Source organism: Mobula birostris, chromosome 26, assembly GCF_030028105.1.
Source record: "Mobula birostris isolate sMobBir1 chromosome 26, sMobBir1.hap1, whole genome shotgun sequence".
Classification (NCBI taxonomy): domain Eukaryota; kingdom Metazoa; phylum Chordata; class Chondrichthyes; order Myliobatiformes; family Myliobatidae; genus Mobula; species Mobula birostris.
This window is the reverse complement of record NC_092395.1, coordinates 17472922-17492079: the sequence shown is the minus strand read 5'-3', so window position 1 is coordinate 17492079 and position 19158 is coordinate 17472922. Positions and strand designations below refer to the sequence as shown.

At 41.2% G+C, this 19158-nt stretch overlaps 1 protein-coding gene across 2 annotated transcripts in view; it reads right to left on the bottom strand.

Annotated features, from left to right (window-relative positions):
* Positions 1-572: 572 nt before the first annotated feature.
* LOC140187958 (guanine nucleotide-binding protein subunit alpha-14-like) overlaps positions 573-19158 on the bottom strand; it is an 82422-nt gene continuing 63836 nt past the window's right edge. For both annotated transcript variants that reach the window (XM_072243819.1, XM_072243820.1), the window contains exons 3-7: positions 14575-14729; positions 10772-10900; positions 9852-9981; positions 6521-6674; positions 573-5390 (exon numbers count right to left, since the gene is read on the bottom strand). In XM_072243819.1, the coding sequence (XP_072099920.1) occupies positions 5203-5390; positions 6521-6674; positions 9852-9981; positions 10772-10900; positions 14575-14729 (756 nt within the window). In that variant the 3' untranslated portion in view covers positions 573-5202. The remainder of the gene's footprint in view (positions 5391-6520; positions 6675-9851; positions 9982-10771; positions 10901-14574; positions 14730-19158) is intronic.

Here is a 19158-nt window from a genome sequence, read left to right as displayed (position 1 = left end):
TGCCCATCCACCTACCTTCGTATCGTCCACAGACCTGGCCACAAAATCATTAATTCCATCATCCAAATCATTGACATATAGCGTAAAATGAAGTGGCCCCAACAGCGACCCCTGTGGAACATGACTGCAGCCAATCAGTAAAAGCGCCCTTTACTCTTTGCCTCCTTCCAACTACCTTTCCACGGTCAAAGTCACTGAGCTCGTATTTCCTCCCCGTTCTGATGTTTGGTCTTAACAGCAACTGAGCCTCTTGACCATGTCCGCATGCTTTTATACACTGAGTTGCTGCCACATGATTGGCTGATTAGATATTTGCATTAATGAGCAGATGTACAGGTATACCCAATAAAGTGGCCACTGAGTCTATATACAAGGAAATCTGCAGATGCTGGAAATTCAAGCAACACACACAAAATGCTGGCGGAACACAGCGGGCCAGACAGCATCCATAGGAAGAAGCACAGTCGACGTTTCGGGCCGTGACCCTTCGTCAGGACTGAAGGGTCTCGGCCCGAAACGTCAACTGAGCTTCTTCCTATGGGTGCTGTCTGGCCTGCTGCGTTCCACCAACATTTACTGAGTGTATATGCTGAAGTCCTTTGAACCATCAACCTTCTGATTCAAAGCTGAGAGTGCAATATATATCTCACCATGTGATCTAAAAATATGATTCACCTACCATTATTTTTCAAATAACCAGTTATTAATTCAAGTTACAGAGGAATACATTATAGTCCATTATTCCAGTGAAGAAAATATATACTGTACATATCTGACTTAACAAAACACGAATATAGCATAATGCACACATTGTTTACAGTTATATTAACAGTAGCTTAAGGATATAGAACAGTGCACTTTCTTTACATTTTATAGACTGTTTAATGTTCTGCTGTAGAAGATAAGATTCTAAGTAATTTGTCCCAACATTGGATGTGATACAGACCAGTTAAGAGTCCTGGCAGTCCAGAACTAAGTAACATGGCATAATAAGTTCTTTATCTACTAGACTAAAAGTTTGACATTTGATTATGAAAGTTTGTAAACTTACAAAAAAGTGCAGTCATGAGGTACATTTTTGCATAATAAAGCAGTGATTTGTCCTTCTAGATAATTCAAGATGAACACCCAAATCCTTGCATCAGGATTTAGTTCACAATTACAATGATAAATTTCTTCATATTATTTTCTCCAGATTGTGTATGACAGTTTGCATCCAATGAATTACATAAATAGTCTGTAATACGGTAAAGTTACACTGGACAACAATTTTTTTTTGGAAGGTGTTGCTTCCTCAGAATTTTTTTTGTTTATGATAGACCACTTGAAGCTGAATACAAATATAATTTCAGACTACTTGTATCACATAGGAATTTGGAGAAACAAGAAATTAACTTTCAATGAATATAATGTGTTTAATTGCATAACAATGCTGACACTTTGCAATAGTTCTACTAAACTAGAAATGCTTTGTTGATGATTTTCACTTGTACTCAGTGTCTGAGGCTTCTCGCTTAAGTGTCCAACAATAACCAGCCGGCACTGATGGATTCCAGTTGTCCTGATACTGTTCCTTAAGACTCCTTAATCTTGGCATCAGTTATTCTGACTTGAATTATGAATTGAAATAATAAATGAAGGCAATTTCAAAAAAATTGTGCATGATAGGGAAATTGCATGGTGCTTTTCATGATCAACAGCCCAAAATCCATAAGATACACCCAAAAGTATTCAGGAAGCAAAATCTTTGTGGTTCAGTGTTATGATGTCAGTTTTGTTTTTCATTTTGAAAGGGCTCCAGAGCGTACTGTATTTAAATATTACCATCACAAACTTTTAGAAACTGGACAGGTTTTCATCTTGACATTCATTCATAAAACCAGTATTGAAAATCGACATCAGCATTGATAAGCAGCAATGTAAAAGTGTATACTGTACTTATTTATAGAAGCAAGAATGTAATGTTGAGACTTTATAAAGCACTGGTGAGGCCTCACTTGGAGTATTTTGAGCAGTTTTGGGCCCCTTATCTTAGAAAGGATGTGCTGACACTGGAGAGGGTTCAAAGGAGGTTCATGAAAATGATTCCAGGATTGAAAGCCTCATCATATGAAAAGCATTTGATGGCTCTGGAGCTTTATTCACTAGAATTCAGAAGAACGAGGGATTAACTAATTGAAACCTATCAAATGGTGAAAGGCCTCGACAGAGTGCATGTAGAGAGCATGTTTCCTATGGTGGGAGAGTCTAAGACCAGAGGACATAATCTCAGAATAGAAGCGCATGCTTTTCAAATGGTGATGAAGAAGAACAGCTTTAGCCAGGGAGTAGTGAATCTGTGGATTTCATTGCCACAGGCAGCTGTGGAGGCCAAGTCTTTATGTATATCTAAGGCAGAGGTCGATAGATTCCTGATTGATCAGGGCATGAAGGGATACAGGGAGAAGGCAGGCAGACTCAAGGGCCAAGTGGCCTACTTCTGCTCCCATATTTTATGGTCTTAAGGTCTGAAATTGACAATTTTGGCTGCTCTTGATCACCAATCATTGGTGTATCTCTGGAGTGAATGTAAAGATCTGGCAAGGGGGTGTAATGGTGCTATAGTAAAATATCTTCAAAGGCTGATCATTAAGACAAAACAACCTACATGGCAACAGGCAGCCCTGAAACCAAACCTCGGGAGGGAGTCAACAGCCTGAAGTACAAGCAAGAGAGGTGGGGAAAAGGTGATAAAATGAAGCAAATGCAAAGTAAAATGTAACCATCTAAATTTATTAAACTGTAGTCTCTTGAAACCAGAGCTGGGACCCATATTGCCATGGAGAGCTGTAGATGCCAAGTCATTGGTTATGTTTAAAGTGGAAGTTGATACGTTCTTGATTAGTTAGGGCATCAAAGGTTATGAGAGAAGGCAGGAAAATGGGGTTGAGAAGAGCTACTTCTGCTTCTGTGTCCTATAGTCTTATATTTACATATACTGTATGGAGATCCATATTCAGGTGGTTCTGTAAGGAATTCTAGAACTTCACTGCTCAAAAAAATATCATATTCATACCTACCGAAAATATATTCTCAACTAATTTCACTTCCCAGTTTTTGGTCGGTGCCTCAACAGTGTGCAGCCATTCAAGGGCTCATTCTGATTCTTCTCAAATGTAAGAGTGTTTCTGTCATTACTATCCTTTCACTCAGTGATTTCCAGACATCCACCACTGTAAAATATCAGTCACTCTGCCCCTACTCCCTCCTAGTTACTGTCCTCTCTGCTGAAGAGTTATTCCTGTCCTTCTGATTCCGAAGCTTTGGCACACCTCAATTAAATTTCCTCTCAGCCTTTGACCTCCTTGACCCCTGGCGTTGAAACAGACTGGGAATTTTCTCCCCAAATCCATGTCAAAAAAGTAAAGTTATCAATGTTGCCAGGTACCAGTGGGCCAGGTTGTAAAACTGAAACCCTGTACCAACGTCGGTTCCCAGGAAATTTTGCCAGCAAGTTCCAGAGAGGAAGTGGTGAAGTCATGTGGCCTTTGCACACAGACCAGACATTAATAATCTCAGGAGATTGTGGAAAACTTGCACAGCCACGTTGATTGCTTTCTTCAAGATATCAAAATTAATCCCTAATTTTATAATATGCACACTCTGACACAGTTTCAGCCTTCAAAAATAAACATATTCCTGGAAAAAAGGATCTTTAATGAGATAAATTAAAAATACATATCTCATTAAATATATATTTTAATGATATTTATCTTTAATATTATATTGATAACAGAAATCATCTTTAATTAAATATATAGATTACTGTGCAAAAGTCTTAGGCACATATATATAGCGAGGGAGACTAGGACTTTTGCACAGTACTGTAGTAATTTTATATATTGCGCTTCTGCAAAAAAAACAAATTTCTTAACATATGTGAGTGATGATAAACCTAATTCTGATATGGGTCTCTATCGTGGACTGAGAGTGGGAAAGGGGCAGGGAGAGGGGGATCATGGTTTGGGGAAAAAGGAAGAGCAGGGAGCAGGGAAGCAGCAGAGAGACATTCTGTAATAAACAATTAACCAATTACTTGGAATCAAATTATCTTGGCTGGTATCTCAGGGATGGAAGCTTTGGCACCTACGCCACTCACCGTCCCAGCACTCCTTCCCTGCCACCTGTCCCACACACCTCCCGCGGCACTCCACCCTCACCATCCTTTTCTCCCGTCAGATTTATGAATTCGCTGTCTGCTCCACATTGACAATTACAGTACTGTGTAAAAGGCTTCGGCACCCTAACTATATATATGTGTGCCTAAGACTTTTGCACAGTACTGTAGGTGCCTGGAATGGGTTACCAAGAGTGGTAGTGGAAGTAGGCAGCTTGTTGGAGTTTTTATAGATAAGAATAGAAAGGAAATGGAGGTATATGGATGATGAACAGGAGGATGACATTTAGTATAAAATGGCATTAAGATCAATGGGCTGAATGGCCTGTACTATTCTCTGTTTTATATACATTTGACAGAGTTGGCATTCCCCAGAAGCATTAGGCCACACATTGCTACTTCATCACTTTGCCTTCACGACACTAGTAGGTAATCAGGATCACAGTGAAGGCTGGGATTGGAACTAAGTGAAGACACAAAATCAATATATACATAATTGAAATTGTTGGCCGTCTGTCTGCTTTTGTGAATATCACTTGCTGCTCCTCACCATTGATGCCACCTTCCATTCTAATCGTGACCTTCCCTGCAGCTGACACCACTTCCTCTTAGATCAGCTAATTCTGGAAACACTATTAATGCAGATCATTATTTGGAATATTAATGAAGCAAACCTGATTTAAAAGAAAATTGCAGAAGATTGATATCACTGAACACCACAACTGAATTACAATGACAGTTTCTTCATTATTTGACCATCACTCTTTTGCTTAATTTTAGTTAATGTTCTGTGTCTCCCATTTTTCCAGGGAGCTGCGTGCAGAGGCACATAAATGTCATCCAGGAAAGATCTCTTTAGTTTGTTCCTTGGTTTATCAATATGGAACTGTGCTTTTCAAAGTCTGGTTCAACCGCTGACACATTGAAGAATTCCACGTCCTGGTTGTAGTGGAATTTCACCTTCTTACATCCATTCTGTGCAGGAGAAGTTGAATCAGAGCTACAACGCACCCAGAGCATTTTGTTCTATGGATTAGAGAGCCCTTTTACATTAAGTCCAGCTCAGACAGGCTCTTCACCAAAATTGTTTGCTTCACATCGTCAAACACTTTGCGAATGTTTTCTGTATCTGTGGCACAGGTGAAGTGATGGTAGATTTGTCTCTTATTTACATCCTGTTTCAGATACATTTGTAGGATGAATTCTATGGCAACATCTGCATTTCTTTTTGACCCTGAAAGCAAAGAAATTCATTGAATGTAGTTTCAAAACTGACTCAAAACATGCGATCACATAGACATGAATGTCAAACAGTCCTGAAGAAGGGTCTCGGCCCAAAAAGTCGACTGGTTACTCTTTGCCATAGATGTTGCCTGGCCTGCTAAGTTCCTCCAGCATTTTGTGTGTGTTGCCAAGCTATTCTGTCTAGTGTGAATTCATAGAACATACAGCACAAAGGAAGAAATGTGTCCTGTTGCAGAAGTATATGTTGCTTTAACTGTTTAGTCCCATAATCCCCATGGAATTTGTCCCCTTCAAGAAATTAAAGTTTCCTTTGAAAATAACTACTGATTCTATCTCTACATTAGATAGTGCAATCAGATCAAAACAACTCACTGGTATTTTACTCAAATGCATTATGTTTGTATTTGCTGCTTGCTAACTCGCAGCCGGTCGAAATATTGTTCTAACTCAAGTTCAAGTTTATTGTCAACTGACTGTACATTTATACAATAAAATGAAACAATGTTCCTCCGGACCATGGCACACCCACAAAATATATACCGCACACGGAAGTAAAACAAAATGTTACCACAAATAATTTATTCAAATATAATTCAAAATGCATGTAGATTGCAGCACAGATAAACAGTACAGTAAATATTAAACAGCTCACTGCCACTCCAGCAACTTCAGACAAACTCAATTAACACAAACCTAATCAAGGGACAATTTACAATGACCAATTAAATACTACCCAGTATGTCTTTGGTCTGTGGGAGGAAACCAGAGCACTCAGAGAAAACCCACACATTCCATGGGGAGGGCGTACAGATACTCCTTACAGAATGGCACCGGAATTGAACTCTGAACTCCGGAACGCTTCAAGCTCTAATATCGTCACGCTAACCACTATGCTATGGTAGCGTCCTACATAAGCATACCTTTATGTTAACTTAAGTTTGTCTAGTTTGTAATGTGTGGCTTGCTTTAAAATGCTCATTTGTACGCAGCATATGTATACCTATGACAATAATTCAAGTGAACTTGAACAAATTTAGACCTATTTTAGTAAAGGAGAAGTAAAAATAAAAGTGGATAGGAGCCAATGCAAAGGAAGGAAGAGGTATGTTTTCCACTTACCTTTAAACTCATGAAAGTAGTCCGCTAAATGTGAGTTAAGAATCTTCTCCTTCAAAATGTCAGTTTTATTCAAGAAAAGAATTATTGATGAAGTTGGAAAATACTGGGACCTCAAAATAAAATGAAACAGAGCAAGACTCTCCCTCATACGATTCTGCAAAACAAAAACTCTTTCAGATTCAAAGCTTTTAAATTCTGTGCTATGATTTATCTTGAAAATAAACATACACCCAGTGGCCACTTTATCAGGTACAGAAGTGGAACCCAGTGTGGTCTTCTGCTGCGGTAGCCCATCCACGTCAAAGTTCGATGTGCTGTGCATTCAGAGATGATCTGCGTGCCACTGTTGTGATGCATGGTTATTTGAGTTACTGTCGCCTTCCTGTCAGCTTGAACACTCTGGCCATTCTCCTCTGATCTCTCTCATTACTGAGGCATTTTTGCCCACGGAACTGCCGCCCCCAGATGAGTTTTTGTTTCTCACACCATTTCCTGCAAACTCTAGAGTTTATTGTCCATGAAAAGTCCAAGAGGTCAGCAGTTTCAGAGATCCTCAAACCACCAACAATCAGTCCACAGTCAAAGTCACTTAGATCATGTTTCTTCCCCATTCCGATGTCTGGTCAGAACAGCAACTGAGCTTGTTAACCACATCTGCATGGTTTTATCTATTGAATTGCTGTCATATATTTGGCTGGTTAAATACTTGCCTTAACAAGCAGATGCACTGGCATACTTAATGAAGTGACAACTGAGTGCATATATCCATTATATTTTAAAATGATTTTAAATAATGACACCTATGTTCATAACACAGCAGCGTTCTCAGATTACGCACCTCTATCATCTGTAATATATAAAAATGTACCTTCACAAGAGCTTTGAATTTACCCTAGTATATTATGAATTCATATTCACATTTATGCATTATGATCAAAGATTAAGGGAGCTAGGGCTTTACTCTTTGGAGAGAAGGAGGATGAGAGGAGACATGATAGAGGTGTACAAGATAATAAGAGGAATAGATAGAGTGGATAGCCAGCACCTCTTCCCCGGGGCACCACTGTTCAATACAAGAGGACATGGCTTTAAGGTAAGGGATGGGAAGTTCAAGGGGGATATTAGAGGAAGGTTTTTTACTCAGAGAATGGTTGGCACGTGGAATGCACTGCCTGAGTCAGTGGTGGAGGCAGATACACTAGTGAAGTTTAAGAGACTACTAGACAGGTATATGGAGGAATTTAAGGTGGGGGGTTATATGGGAGGCAGGGTTTGAGGGTCGGCACAACATTGAGGGCCGAAGGGCCTGTAATGTGCTGTACTATTCTATGTTCTATGTTAAAGTGGCCATGTAACTTGTCTTGCAGAAATCCTTTAGCTCCTCTGATTGTTCTGTTGATTTTCAGTCTTCGCTGATTTTACCTTTCTTTTGATTATGAAGTTCTGTTAGTCCTCATCACCTCACGATCATCTTTGAGTTTGCCTCCTTGTCCTCCGAGCTCTGAAGTTCTCTCCCTTCAACTATCTTTCCCTTTACACAACAGCATTAACTCATAATAACAGAAAATGCTGGAAATATTCAGCAAGGCAGGCAGCACATTGGAAAGAGAATGTTTTCAAATGTTTTCTCTTTACAGAGACTCGCTTACCTGCTTCTGTCATTTTCTGCTTTAATTTCTGACTTCTACAATCATTTGTAGGGTTTTTTTTTTGAACCCATGCCTGGGAACAGTCTGAATTTCACCCAGATTTGGATTATTTTATTAAGAATTTCCTACTTTCTGGGAATTCTTGTGGCCTCAGTCGCAGTGAGGAATAGGCCTCAAGCCGCGGTGTCGCCTGCTTACAGCCGCCAGGAGAAAGGTGTGGGAGCCAGTGCATTCCACCAGGGGGCAGCGTGGTGTGGCATCCCATGCTGGAATCAGTGCTGCCCGCACTCCCCAGTGTTCGCATGGAGAAGACAAGCTGTGTAATGGTCAACTGTAGATATCTGTGGCATTCATGGTTTGTGTCTGGGCTTTTTTATTGCATGGCTGTATCTTGCTGATACCTTATGTGCTTGCTATCTTGAACGTGATATATGTGCTTTGTGCTGTGTGACTTTTGGTACTGTGTTTTGCTCCTTGGCCCCAGAGTAACACTGTCTCGTTTGGCTATATTCATGTATGGTTGAATGACAATTAAACTTGAATTGAATTGAATTCAAATCAGGCCTAAACAGTCTTTATAGGCTGCCGTCTACACATTGTCATGGGCATCTGGCATTAAAGCCCACCAAGACAATCTTGTCCTGCATCCTTAACTTATGCATTTGTAAAAAGTCCTTTGATATAAAACAATTTCTTTCAACAAGCTTTTAGGCTTTTGTCCTGATATCCCTTCCTGTGATCATAATTTTTGTTCTGGGTCAAAAATCTGATGGATGGCCTTGATCCAAAATGTCAAGAAGTCCTATTTCCCCACAGATGCTGCCTGGCCCACTAAATTCCTCTACTGGTTTGTTTTTGCTCGAGATTCCAGCACCTTGTTGACTTGTTTGCAGACATTTAGTGCAAGACCTAGGCTTTTATATGTGTCAGCAAATGAGCTCACAATGATTTGGAACTTGACTTTTAAACTCTGCATACACAGGTGCTGCCTGCACACTGCAACTCATTTACTGAGGTTGAAGTGACCTTGGCTCTGGAGTATAAGTGCCAGAGGCTGAAGAATTTCCTGTTCGAACCTCTTCAATCCACATATTGCAAGGACTCCCGTAACAAAGCACTTGTGATATATTTCCAAGTGTGGCTGATAACTGAAATTATTAGCTGAAGAGTGGAACTTCATTGTAAACCCCTGCATGCTTGACTTAAGCCATTTTCCAACCCTGAGCGCCATTAATCCCCCACTTCCCCCACTCTTGCCCCTATTATTTGAGGGTTTGGTTGTAAAAAAGAGATGTTCAGAGTCACAAGAGGTACTGCAGATGCTGGAAATCTAGACCAATACACAATATGCTGGAAGATCTCAGCAGGTCAGGCAGCAACTATGGATGGGAATAAATAGTCAACATTTCGGGGTGAGACCCTTCATCAAGACACAGATATCCAGAGAAATTTGCAGGAGACGTACCAATGGTACAGTTCAAAGTACATTTAGTTTTACCATTAAATCTGAGTACCAGTTAATTATACAGTGTACTGCATGAGTCCAAGTATCTAATACACAGTGCCTAGCTAGAGAATTCACGCCAATGAAATGGATTTACAAACCGCCCAGGCATTACCCACGTTCAGTTCTGACAACAGGAAGCAGACTTCCAGTGCCGAAGGAACGGCGTCAGACTCACCTCCTTCTCACTCTCTTCCAGCACCTGGTCGTATTCACTGAGCGAAGCCAGGAATATAACTGACAAGACATTCTCAAAGCAGTGAATCCACTTCCTTCGTTCAGACTTCTGTCCTCCAACGTCGACTATTCTAAGAATTAGACAGGGACTTATAAACCTTGAAGTTCACTGGTCCCACATACATAATAAAAGGATGCAAAGTAATAATTGGATATCTTGCATTAGTAAAAGTATAAATAACAGGATTAAAAGTGAATCTCTGGAGTGCATAGATGATTATTAAATGTCAGTATTTTGTTTAATTACCATATCTTTTCAGGGCAATTTAATTTGCTCAAAGATCATAAAAATTAATTCCAAATAGCTCGTATAATGCAGATTACAGATTGCCCAGAAAGAACCAAGAAACTTCGCTCAATGAAATTAGGGAGCGCTGGAGAGCACTCTTTCCTCTGTTCATTACTATTGCTCTGGAGGTTGTATGAAAAGAATGGGAGCATTTTGTCCTGTCATAAGACCATAACCCCAAAAGACATAGAAGCAGAATTAGGCCATTCAGCCCATCATGGCTGATTTATTTTCCCTCTCAATCTCATTCTCCTGCCTTCTCCCTGTAATCTTTGCCAACCCTACTAATCAAGAGCCTATCAATCTCTGCTTTAAATATACCCAGTGACTTGGCCTCCACAGCCATCTGTGGCAAAGAATTCCACGGATTCATCACCTTCTGGCTAAAGAAATGCCTCATCTCTGTTCTAAAAGGAATGTCCTTCTATGCTGTTCTAACACCTTGTCTCTGGTTTTTCTCCTCACAGATGCTGTATTGTCTGTTCCTATTTTGGATTTCCAGCACCTACAGTTTTCGTACAGTTACTACAACTAGCTTTTGTTCCTATCCCCATAAAAGGATTTCTTAATACCTCAAGCATACTTTATGCATGTTAAATGAATATTCATTGATGCCTGTTGTTGGCACTCGGACCCTCAACACGTCTTGATCTGTTGGTATGTAATCACTGGCTGCAATGCGATCAATGTCATTCAGGTAACTGCAAAAGAAATAAACAGTTTAGTGTGAGTTTGGGCAACAGCAAGGTGTGAAGGTTGAAGTAGTAACATTGGACATGAGAATAATTAAAGGTGTACCATATGACCAGAGTGACCAGGAGCAGAATTAGGCCATATTAGGCCATCAAGTCTGTTCCACCATTCAATCATGGCTGATTTTTTAAAAATCCTCTGAACCCTCTTACCAATCTAGAACTTATCAATCTCTGTCTTAAATACACCCAATGACTTTGCCTCCACAACTCTCTGTGGCAATGAATTCTACCGATTCACCACCCTCTGAAGAAATTCCTCCTTATCTCTGTTTTTAAAGAGACATTTCTTTATTCAGAGGCTGTGACCTCGGCTCTGATTAATGGAAACATCCTCTCCATGTCCATTCTATCCAGGCCTGTCAATATTCAGGAGGTTTCTTTGAGATTTCCCTCCTCTCACTTGGTTCAATGAAAGATCACATGACTGATGGACCTTCAAAAGCTCCACACTGTGTCTATTGGCTCAGGAAAGGAATTTTAATCTGCTACCCTATGATAAACACGTGCAGGAATAGTGGTTGTCAGTGCACCTGATCTTGCACATTCAGCTCCATTAAAGTCAGAACAGCTTGCACCTCGATCCAATCTGACATGGTGGATGCAACCAACAGTCAACACAGCTGTAAGTGCTGGTGATACAGGCTAAGGTAAAGAGGAACTTCAGCTCACAGAGAGCTGTGAATTCTCTACTCTAATAGATGGGCTGGTTGGGTGACACAGTTAGTGCTGCTTCCACTCGGTTCCTGTGACTTGCGTTGAGACAAGGCTGTAGATACTGCTGGTGTGGATCTTTCACATTTGCCCCATGGGTAGGTTGCTCCCAGTGTCCCAGCTGCCTCCCTCTGCAAGTTGTCCCTAATGCAGGTGGTTTGCAGGGGATCTGAGCATGGGAGAGAGTGTGGTTTATGGAGGACTAAGCAAGGGGACAGGACAGATAAGATTGCTCAGAGAGCCAACATGGATTCAGTGGACTGAAAGGCTCCCTTCTGTGTTGTAAGAAAATATGGAAATGAAAAATCAAGAGGAACGTACAAGTAAGTTGATAAAATGAGTATTCAACTGGCCATGAAGTTACTGAATAGAGAAGCCCAAAAGACTGCGTGCCTTCACCCTGCTCCTATATTTGACATTGCTATCCATTAATTTCTTCCTTCATAGTGCAAAACCATACACTGGCAACCAAAACCCTCATCCATAGACAGGTGAGTTATTCAAATATGTTGCTGAGGCTGGGGACTGATATCTTAAACCTAAAACCAGTGATCTGGATTCAACAACAGTGATAATAAATTACCCAAACATGGAAATAAAACTACTGAAGGGAGACAGGAATGGAGGAGAGGGGACTGGAGACAGCAGTTAAGTGTCTTTCCTTGCTTATGGACCGAAAGCAGCATGAATGTGCATCAATCCTTCATCATCTATCCAGTTTATCCACTCACTTCCTATTTCTCCAGGCCAAGGACCTCTCTTTGAAAGAGTCTCTCCAACCCACAACCTTCCCAATCCCCAAGCCTTTGGTTCATGGTCCAATCTTCCTGGATGCTGGATGGCTCATTAGGCTGCAAACATTTATCAACCTTGATCTGCAACTTTGTCCAGTCTGGGATCTCCCAGCAGCCCTTCATTTGGGACCTTCACAACCCTAACATCCCTCTAACCTGTAAGCTCACTCCTACCCCTAGGCTACCAGGCCACAATGTCCCACCAAAAGCCATTCTTCAGTCAGCTGCAGTCTTCCCCTTCTTGTGATTCTCCTTGAGACCAAACCCACCCCTTCCTCCACTCCTCATCTCTCTCTCTTTCTCTCTCTCTTTTCCAGCACCCAAAATTTGGCCATGCTCTCAGTCTGTTTGCCAGAAAGTTGTGGAAAACAATTTAAATTAGGTCCAGAAATTAATTTCCACAAGACCTCAATGTATCTATAAACATACATTTCCCAGCTGCTGAGGCAATTCCATGTCATCTTCTTCTGCCTTCCTTTCCAGACTTGATTTAGGATCTTATCCTGGAAATATCAATTGTTTATACCTCCTCATAGATGCTGCCTGACCTGCTGAGTTCCTCTAGCATTTTCTGGTGTTACCCAGGTCACCATTATATTTACAGTTATTAAACAGTACTGCTTCACTTCCTTGGTAACTGATGAAGCCTGATCATTTTTGTGGCCAGGCCTTTCGAAGGTAGAGCGCCTTATGCCAAATGTATTCTTATACTTCCTCATGAAATAAAACAGGCCACTCAAGTGAATGCCAGCTTTCAAAGTAATTCCATCAATGCCATTCTCCCACTTGTTTCCTGGTAACCTGTCCCAGCATCTCCTTTGGATTGCGACCCTGGAACTCTCCAACTGCAAACGTCCCAATCTTCAACCCTTTGACTCTTGATCTCCCCCTCAAATCTCCCTTGATCTTTGAATCCTCACCACGTCAACTCACGCATGCTTAATAACTTCTACACCTCACAAAACCAGTTATTATAGTCAAATTAAGCTACCAACCAGCATGTCTTTGGAATGTGGGTGGAAACCAAAGAATCTGGTGGATCCCTTGCAATCAGAAGAATTAAAACCTCTGCATACGCAGGATGCTAGTTCATGATTGAACCTTAACTGCTAGAGCTCTGAATGGTGCACTACTCTGTTTAGAAGCATCTTTAACAATCAGGAAAAGGACAGAACCACTGTCATGGAGGATTAAAAGATCCAAAGAATCATTAGAAACATGAAAAGTGTATAATAAAGTGAATATAGAACACCTACAGCACAATACAGGCCCTTCGGCCCACAATGCTGTGCCGAACATGTACTTATCTTAGAAATTACCTTGAGTTAACCATAGCCCTCTATTTTCTAAGCTCCATGTACCCATCCAGGAGCCTCTTAAGAGACCCTATTGTATCCACCTCCACCACCGTCGCCGACAGCAATGCATTCACCACTCTCTGCTTAAAAAAAAACTTACCTCTGACATCTCCTCCGTGCCTACTTCCAAGCACCTTAAAACTATGTCCTTTCATGTTAGCCATTGCAGCCCTGGGAAAAAGCCTCTGACTATCCACACAATCAATGCCTCTCATCATCTTATAATGTGCTAAGGATTTAATCTTGTGGACATCGTGAAAGCTTAAAAAATATCACAAACAGAATCACACGAAGATCACTGATATATTCATTTCTAGTGATACCTGACTGCAATTTGTGGAGCCTTAGATAACATTACTGAAGGAGATTGCCCAGTCAACTTTTAAAGGTCTGAAGTCCAACACCATCATGGTGAACAGCAGCTACTTCCCTTCAAATATTCGGTTCTTGAACCAACCAGCACAATGTTATCACTACAGCTTCATCACACTATGATCATATTGCACCAACATCAACTTGATTTTTGTGTTTACTTGTAAAAATCATGTATAATATGCTTATCTGGAGGTATCGGAATACTACTTAATAGGCTCATTTGGTCAGGGGCAAATAATCCTTCACTGCATCCCATGGACTAGTGATGGGTGAAGAAAAGATAGACACAGGGCTTTGGGAAAAGGAAATTTTGCCAAAGGTCTGGTCAAATGGCTTCCATGTGTACTCCCTAATTCTGCGAATTATATGAATAAGCACTTACTAATTTGTGGAGTCAAACAACTGATACTCTCGGCGCCGTTCATAGCAGATCTTTACTCCTGAATCATTCCACAAACTTTTAATTATATCTGCATGATGTCTTTCTAGGACAGTGATTTTATAAGCTTCCAATTCCTTTATTACATGAGACTGTTCCTGTTGGATGAAAATCAGAGCATAAGCAAAATGTTTGGCATGAATTTGGTTGCCCGAGTTCCACTTTTGAGTCTCCTGCAAAATAGAAAGTTCTGTTCAGTGAATGGGGTTACAGTAAGAGAATTTTCCAAAAGCAATAACTCTTCAAGTATCCACACAGAAATTTAAACTAGTGACATGAGAAACATGAATGCAATGCAAGATGTTAACATTAGGACTGAATTTTGACAGAATAATGTCCCATTACTCCCTGTCCCTGACTATAATCATTCAAAGGCAATACTTCCTTATGGAGCCTTGAATAAAATGTCAAAGGACATCAACTGCTAATAAATAAAAGTTCTTACAAATATACTTAATTCCCTGTTTAGAATGGGACTTTAAATACACATTCATCAGAATAATTTTATTTATTGCTCTCAATCAAACAATGACAAAACAAAATTTTTCTGGTGAAATAATTATTTTTGTTTGCCAATAAATGATCCTAACTCCCTAAACTACTGAATACTTAAACATCCTCTTTCAACACTACTCACTAAACGTTAGTGCTTCCCTTTTTAGGTCACCAACAGAAACCTTCATACCTCCCTCTGTTCGCTTGAGAATCAAAAAGGTAACTTTTAATCTTTGACTTCCATGAATACAAACTTCAAGTGGCAAGATGGGTGGTCAATCACTTTCTTAACCTATTAATGTTGAAAAAGAATGTCCAGTACTGCAATCCAGGTTTCATTAAATCTTCCATCCTTCATTTTACTAAAACTAATTCTCATTCATTTCCATACCCATACTTCATCATTCATCCAAGTTGTGAGTGGTTAGCGCAATCTCTTTACAGCATTAGTGATACCTGACTGGAGTTTGATTCCCGCAGCTGTCTGCAAGGAGGTTGTACGTTCTCCCCGTGACCACACGGGTTTCCTCCGGGTGCTCTGGTTTCCTCCTCAAAGATATATGGTTAGGAATAGTAAGTTGTAGGTATGCTATGTTGGCACCAGAACAGTAAGTGACACTTACGAGCTGCCCTGCCACGATCCTTGCTGAATTGATTCAACTCAAATAACGCATTTCACTGTATGTTTCAAAGTACATGTGACAAATAAAGCTACTCTCTTCTCATTCCCTTCTCCTCACCTGCCTATCACCTCCCTCTGGTTCCCTTCCTCCTTTCTCCTATGGGCCACTCTCCTCTCCTATCAGCTTGTATTCCTTCCTCTCTCTTCCCCACCTTCTTATTCTGACTTCCTCCTTTCCAAAATGTTGAAACCTGCCTCAATGACTATCGTCCAGTACCCTTACGTCCACAATGATGAAGTGTTTTGAGAGGTTGACGATGAAACATTTCAACTCCTGCCTGAAAAGCAACTTGGATCCACTCCAATTTGCCTACTGGAGCAACAGGTCCACAGCAGAAGCCATCTCATTGGCCCTTCACTCAACCCTGGAACATCTGGACAGCAAAGATGCACATGCTCTTCATCGACTTCAGCTCAGCAATCAATACCGGCATCCCCACAAAACTAATCAATAAGCTCCAAGGACTTGGCCTCAATACCTCCTTGTTGAATTGGATCCTTAATTTCCTCACTTGCAGACCCCAGACAATTTCCATCAGCACAGGTATGCCCCAGGGCTGTGTGTTTAGCCCCCCTGCTCTATTTGCTTTATACTTATGACAGCGTGGCTAAGCACAGCTTTAACACCATGTTCAGGTTTGTTGACAACAACACTGTCATGGGCCAAATCAAAGGTGGTGATGAAACAGCATATAGGAGGAAAATTGAAAATCTGGTTGAGTGGTGCCATCACAACTACCTCTTACTCAATTTCTGCAAGACTAATGAGCTGATTATTGACCTCAGGAGAAGGAAACCAGAGGTCCATGAGCCGGTCCATGAGCCAGTCCTCATCGGAGGATCAGAGGATGATACAGTCAGCAACTTTAAATCCCTCAGTGTTATTATCTCGGAGGACATGCTATAAACCCGGCACGTAAGTGCAATTATGAAGTAAGCATGGCAGCACCTCTACTTCCTTATGAGTTCGTGATGATTCGGCATGACACTTAAAACTTTGATAAACTTCTATAGGTGTGTAGTGGAGAGTATATTGACTGGCTACATCACAGCCTGGTATGGAATCACCAATGCCCTTGAGTGAAAAATCCTACAAAAAGTAGTGAATAGGGCCCAGTCCATCACAGATAAAGCCCTCCCCACATTGAGCACATCTACATGAACCACTGTCACAGGAAACCAGCATCCATCGTCAGGGACCCCCACCATCCAGGCCACGCCCTCTTCTCTCTGCTGTGATCAGGAAGAAGATACAAGAGCCTCAGGACTCACACCACCAGGTTCAGGAATGATTATTATCCCTCAACTATCAGGCTGTTGAACAGAAGGGGATAACTTCACTTAGTGTCGTATGCTCTATCATTGAAATGTTCCCACAACCTATGGACTCACTTCCTAGGACTCTTCATCTCATGTCCTCAATATTTATTGTTTATTTATTTATATAGAGGTAAGGTTGCAGCTATATAGGACCCTGGTCAGACCCCACTTGGAGTACTGAGCTCAGTTCTGGTCGCCTCACCACAGGAAGGATGTAGAAACCATAGAAAGGGTGCACAGGAGATTTACAAGGATGTTGCCTGGATTGGGGAGCATGCCTTTTGAGAATAGGTTGAGTGAACTCGGCCTTTTCTCCTTGGAGCGACGGAGGATGAGAGGTGACCTGATAGAGGTGTATAAATGAGAGGTATTGATCGTGTGGACAGTGAGAGCCTTTTCCCAGGGCTGAAATAGTTGCCACAAGAGGACACAGGTTTAAGGTGCTGGGGAGTGGGTACAGAGGAGATGTCAGGGGTAAGTTTTTTCACTCAGAGAGTGGTGAGTGCGTGGAATGGGCTGTCAGCAACGGTGGTGGAGGTGGATACGATAGGGTCTTTTGAGAGACTTTTGGATAGGTACATGGAGCTTAGAAAAACAGAGAGCTATAGGTAAGCCTAGTAACTTCTAAGGTAGGGACATGTTTGGCACAACTTTGCAGGCCGAAGGGCCTGTATTGTGCTGTAGATTCTCTATGTTTCTATTATATTTTTTCTTCTTTTTGTATTTGCAGAGTTTATTTTCTTCTGCACGCTTGTTCAATGTCCAAGTTGGTGTAGTCTTTCATTGATTTTATTATGGTCATTATTCTATTACAAGTTTATTGAGTATGCTTGCAGAAAATAAATCTCATGGTTGTGTATGGTGACATTTATGCACTTTGATAATAAGTTTACTTTGAACTTCGATGATGGGTCTTTGCCTGAAACTTCAACTTCTTTTCCTGTCTATAAATGTTGCCTGACCTGCAGAGTTCCTCAAGCATTTTGGGTGTGTTAGTACAAATAAAGCTCATCATTATCTTTTGTTATTCATATGGAACAGTGTAAATCTGACTGAGCTCTCTGAGTGCATGACAGAGGATGTGCAGAAATGATAGGGCACTATGATGAGGAAGGAGTCAAGTGTGGGAATCTATCTTTTTTCCTATCTTGGCTAAGGATAGGACTAAAAGATGACAGGATCCCTCAATGGAATACATGGGAGCCAATTGCTTTCCATGCTTTCATTCGGACAGCTTTATGCTTCATCTGATTTTACAAAGGAGATCTGGCTACAGGGACTACCACAACAGAAACCAACACTTTTATCTACAGATGTCCACATAAAATGGCCCATCTGCATACATTGCCAATTAACCTCAAGCCCTGCCATGGTATTCACACATCACTAATTCTGTTGTCTAGTCAAGTCACTTTTTATTGTCATTTCAGCCATAACTGCTGGTACAGAACATTGTAAAAACGAGACAACGTTTTCCAGGACCATGGTGCTACATGAAACAATACAAAAACTACACTGAACTACGCAAGAAAAAACACAAAAACTACACTAGACTACAGACCTATCCGGGACTGCATAAAGTGCACAAAACAGTGCAGACACTACAATAAATAATAATAAATAATAAACAAGACAATAGGCACAGTAGAGGGCAGTAGGTTGGCGTCAGTCCAGGCTCTGGGTATTGAGGAGTCTGATGGCTTGGGGGAAGAAACTGTTACATAGTCTGGTTGTGAGAGCCCGAATGCTTCGGTGCCTTTTGCCAGATGGCAGGAGGGAGAGGAGTTTGTATGAGGGGCGCACGGGGTCCTTCACAATGCTGTTTGCTTTGCAGATGCAGCGTGTGGTGTAAATGTCTGTGATGGCGGGAAGAGAGACCCCGATGATCTTCTCAGCTGACCTCACTATCCACTTCAGGGTCTTGCGATCTGAGATGGTGCAATTTCCGAACCAGGCAGTGATGCAGCTGCTCAGGATGCTCTCAATACAACCTCTGTATAATGTGGTGAGGATGGAGGGTGGGAGATGGA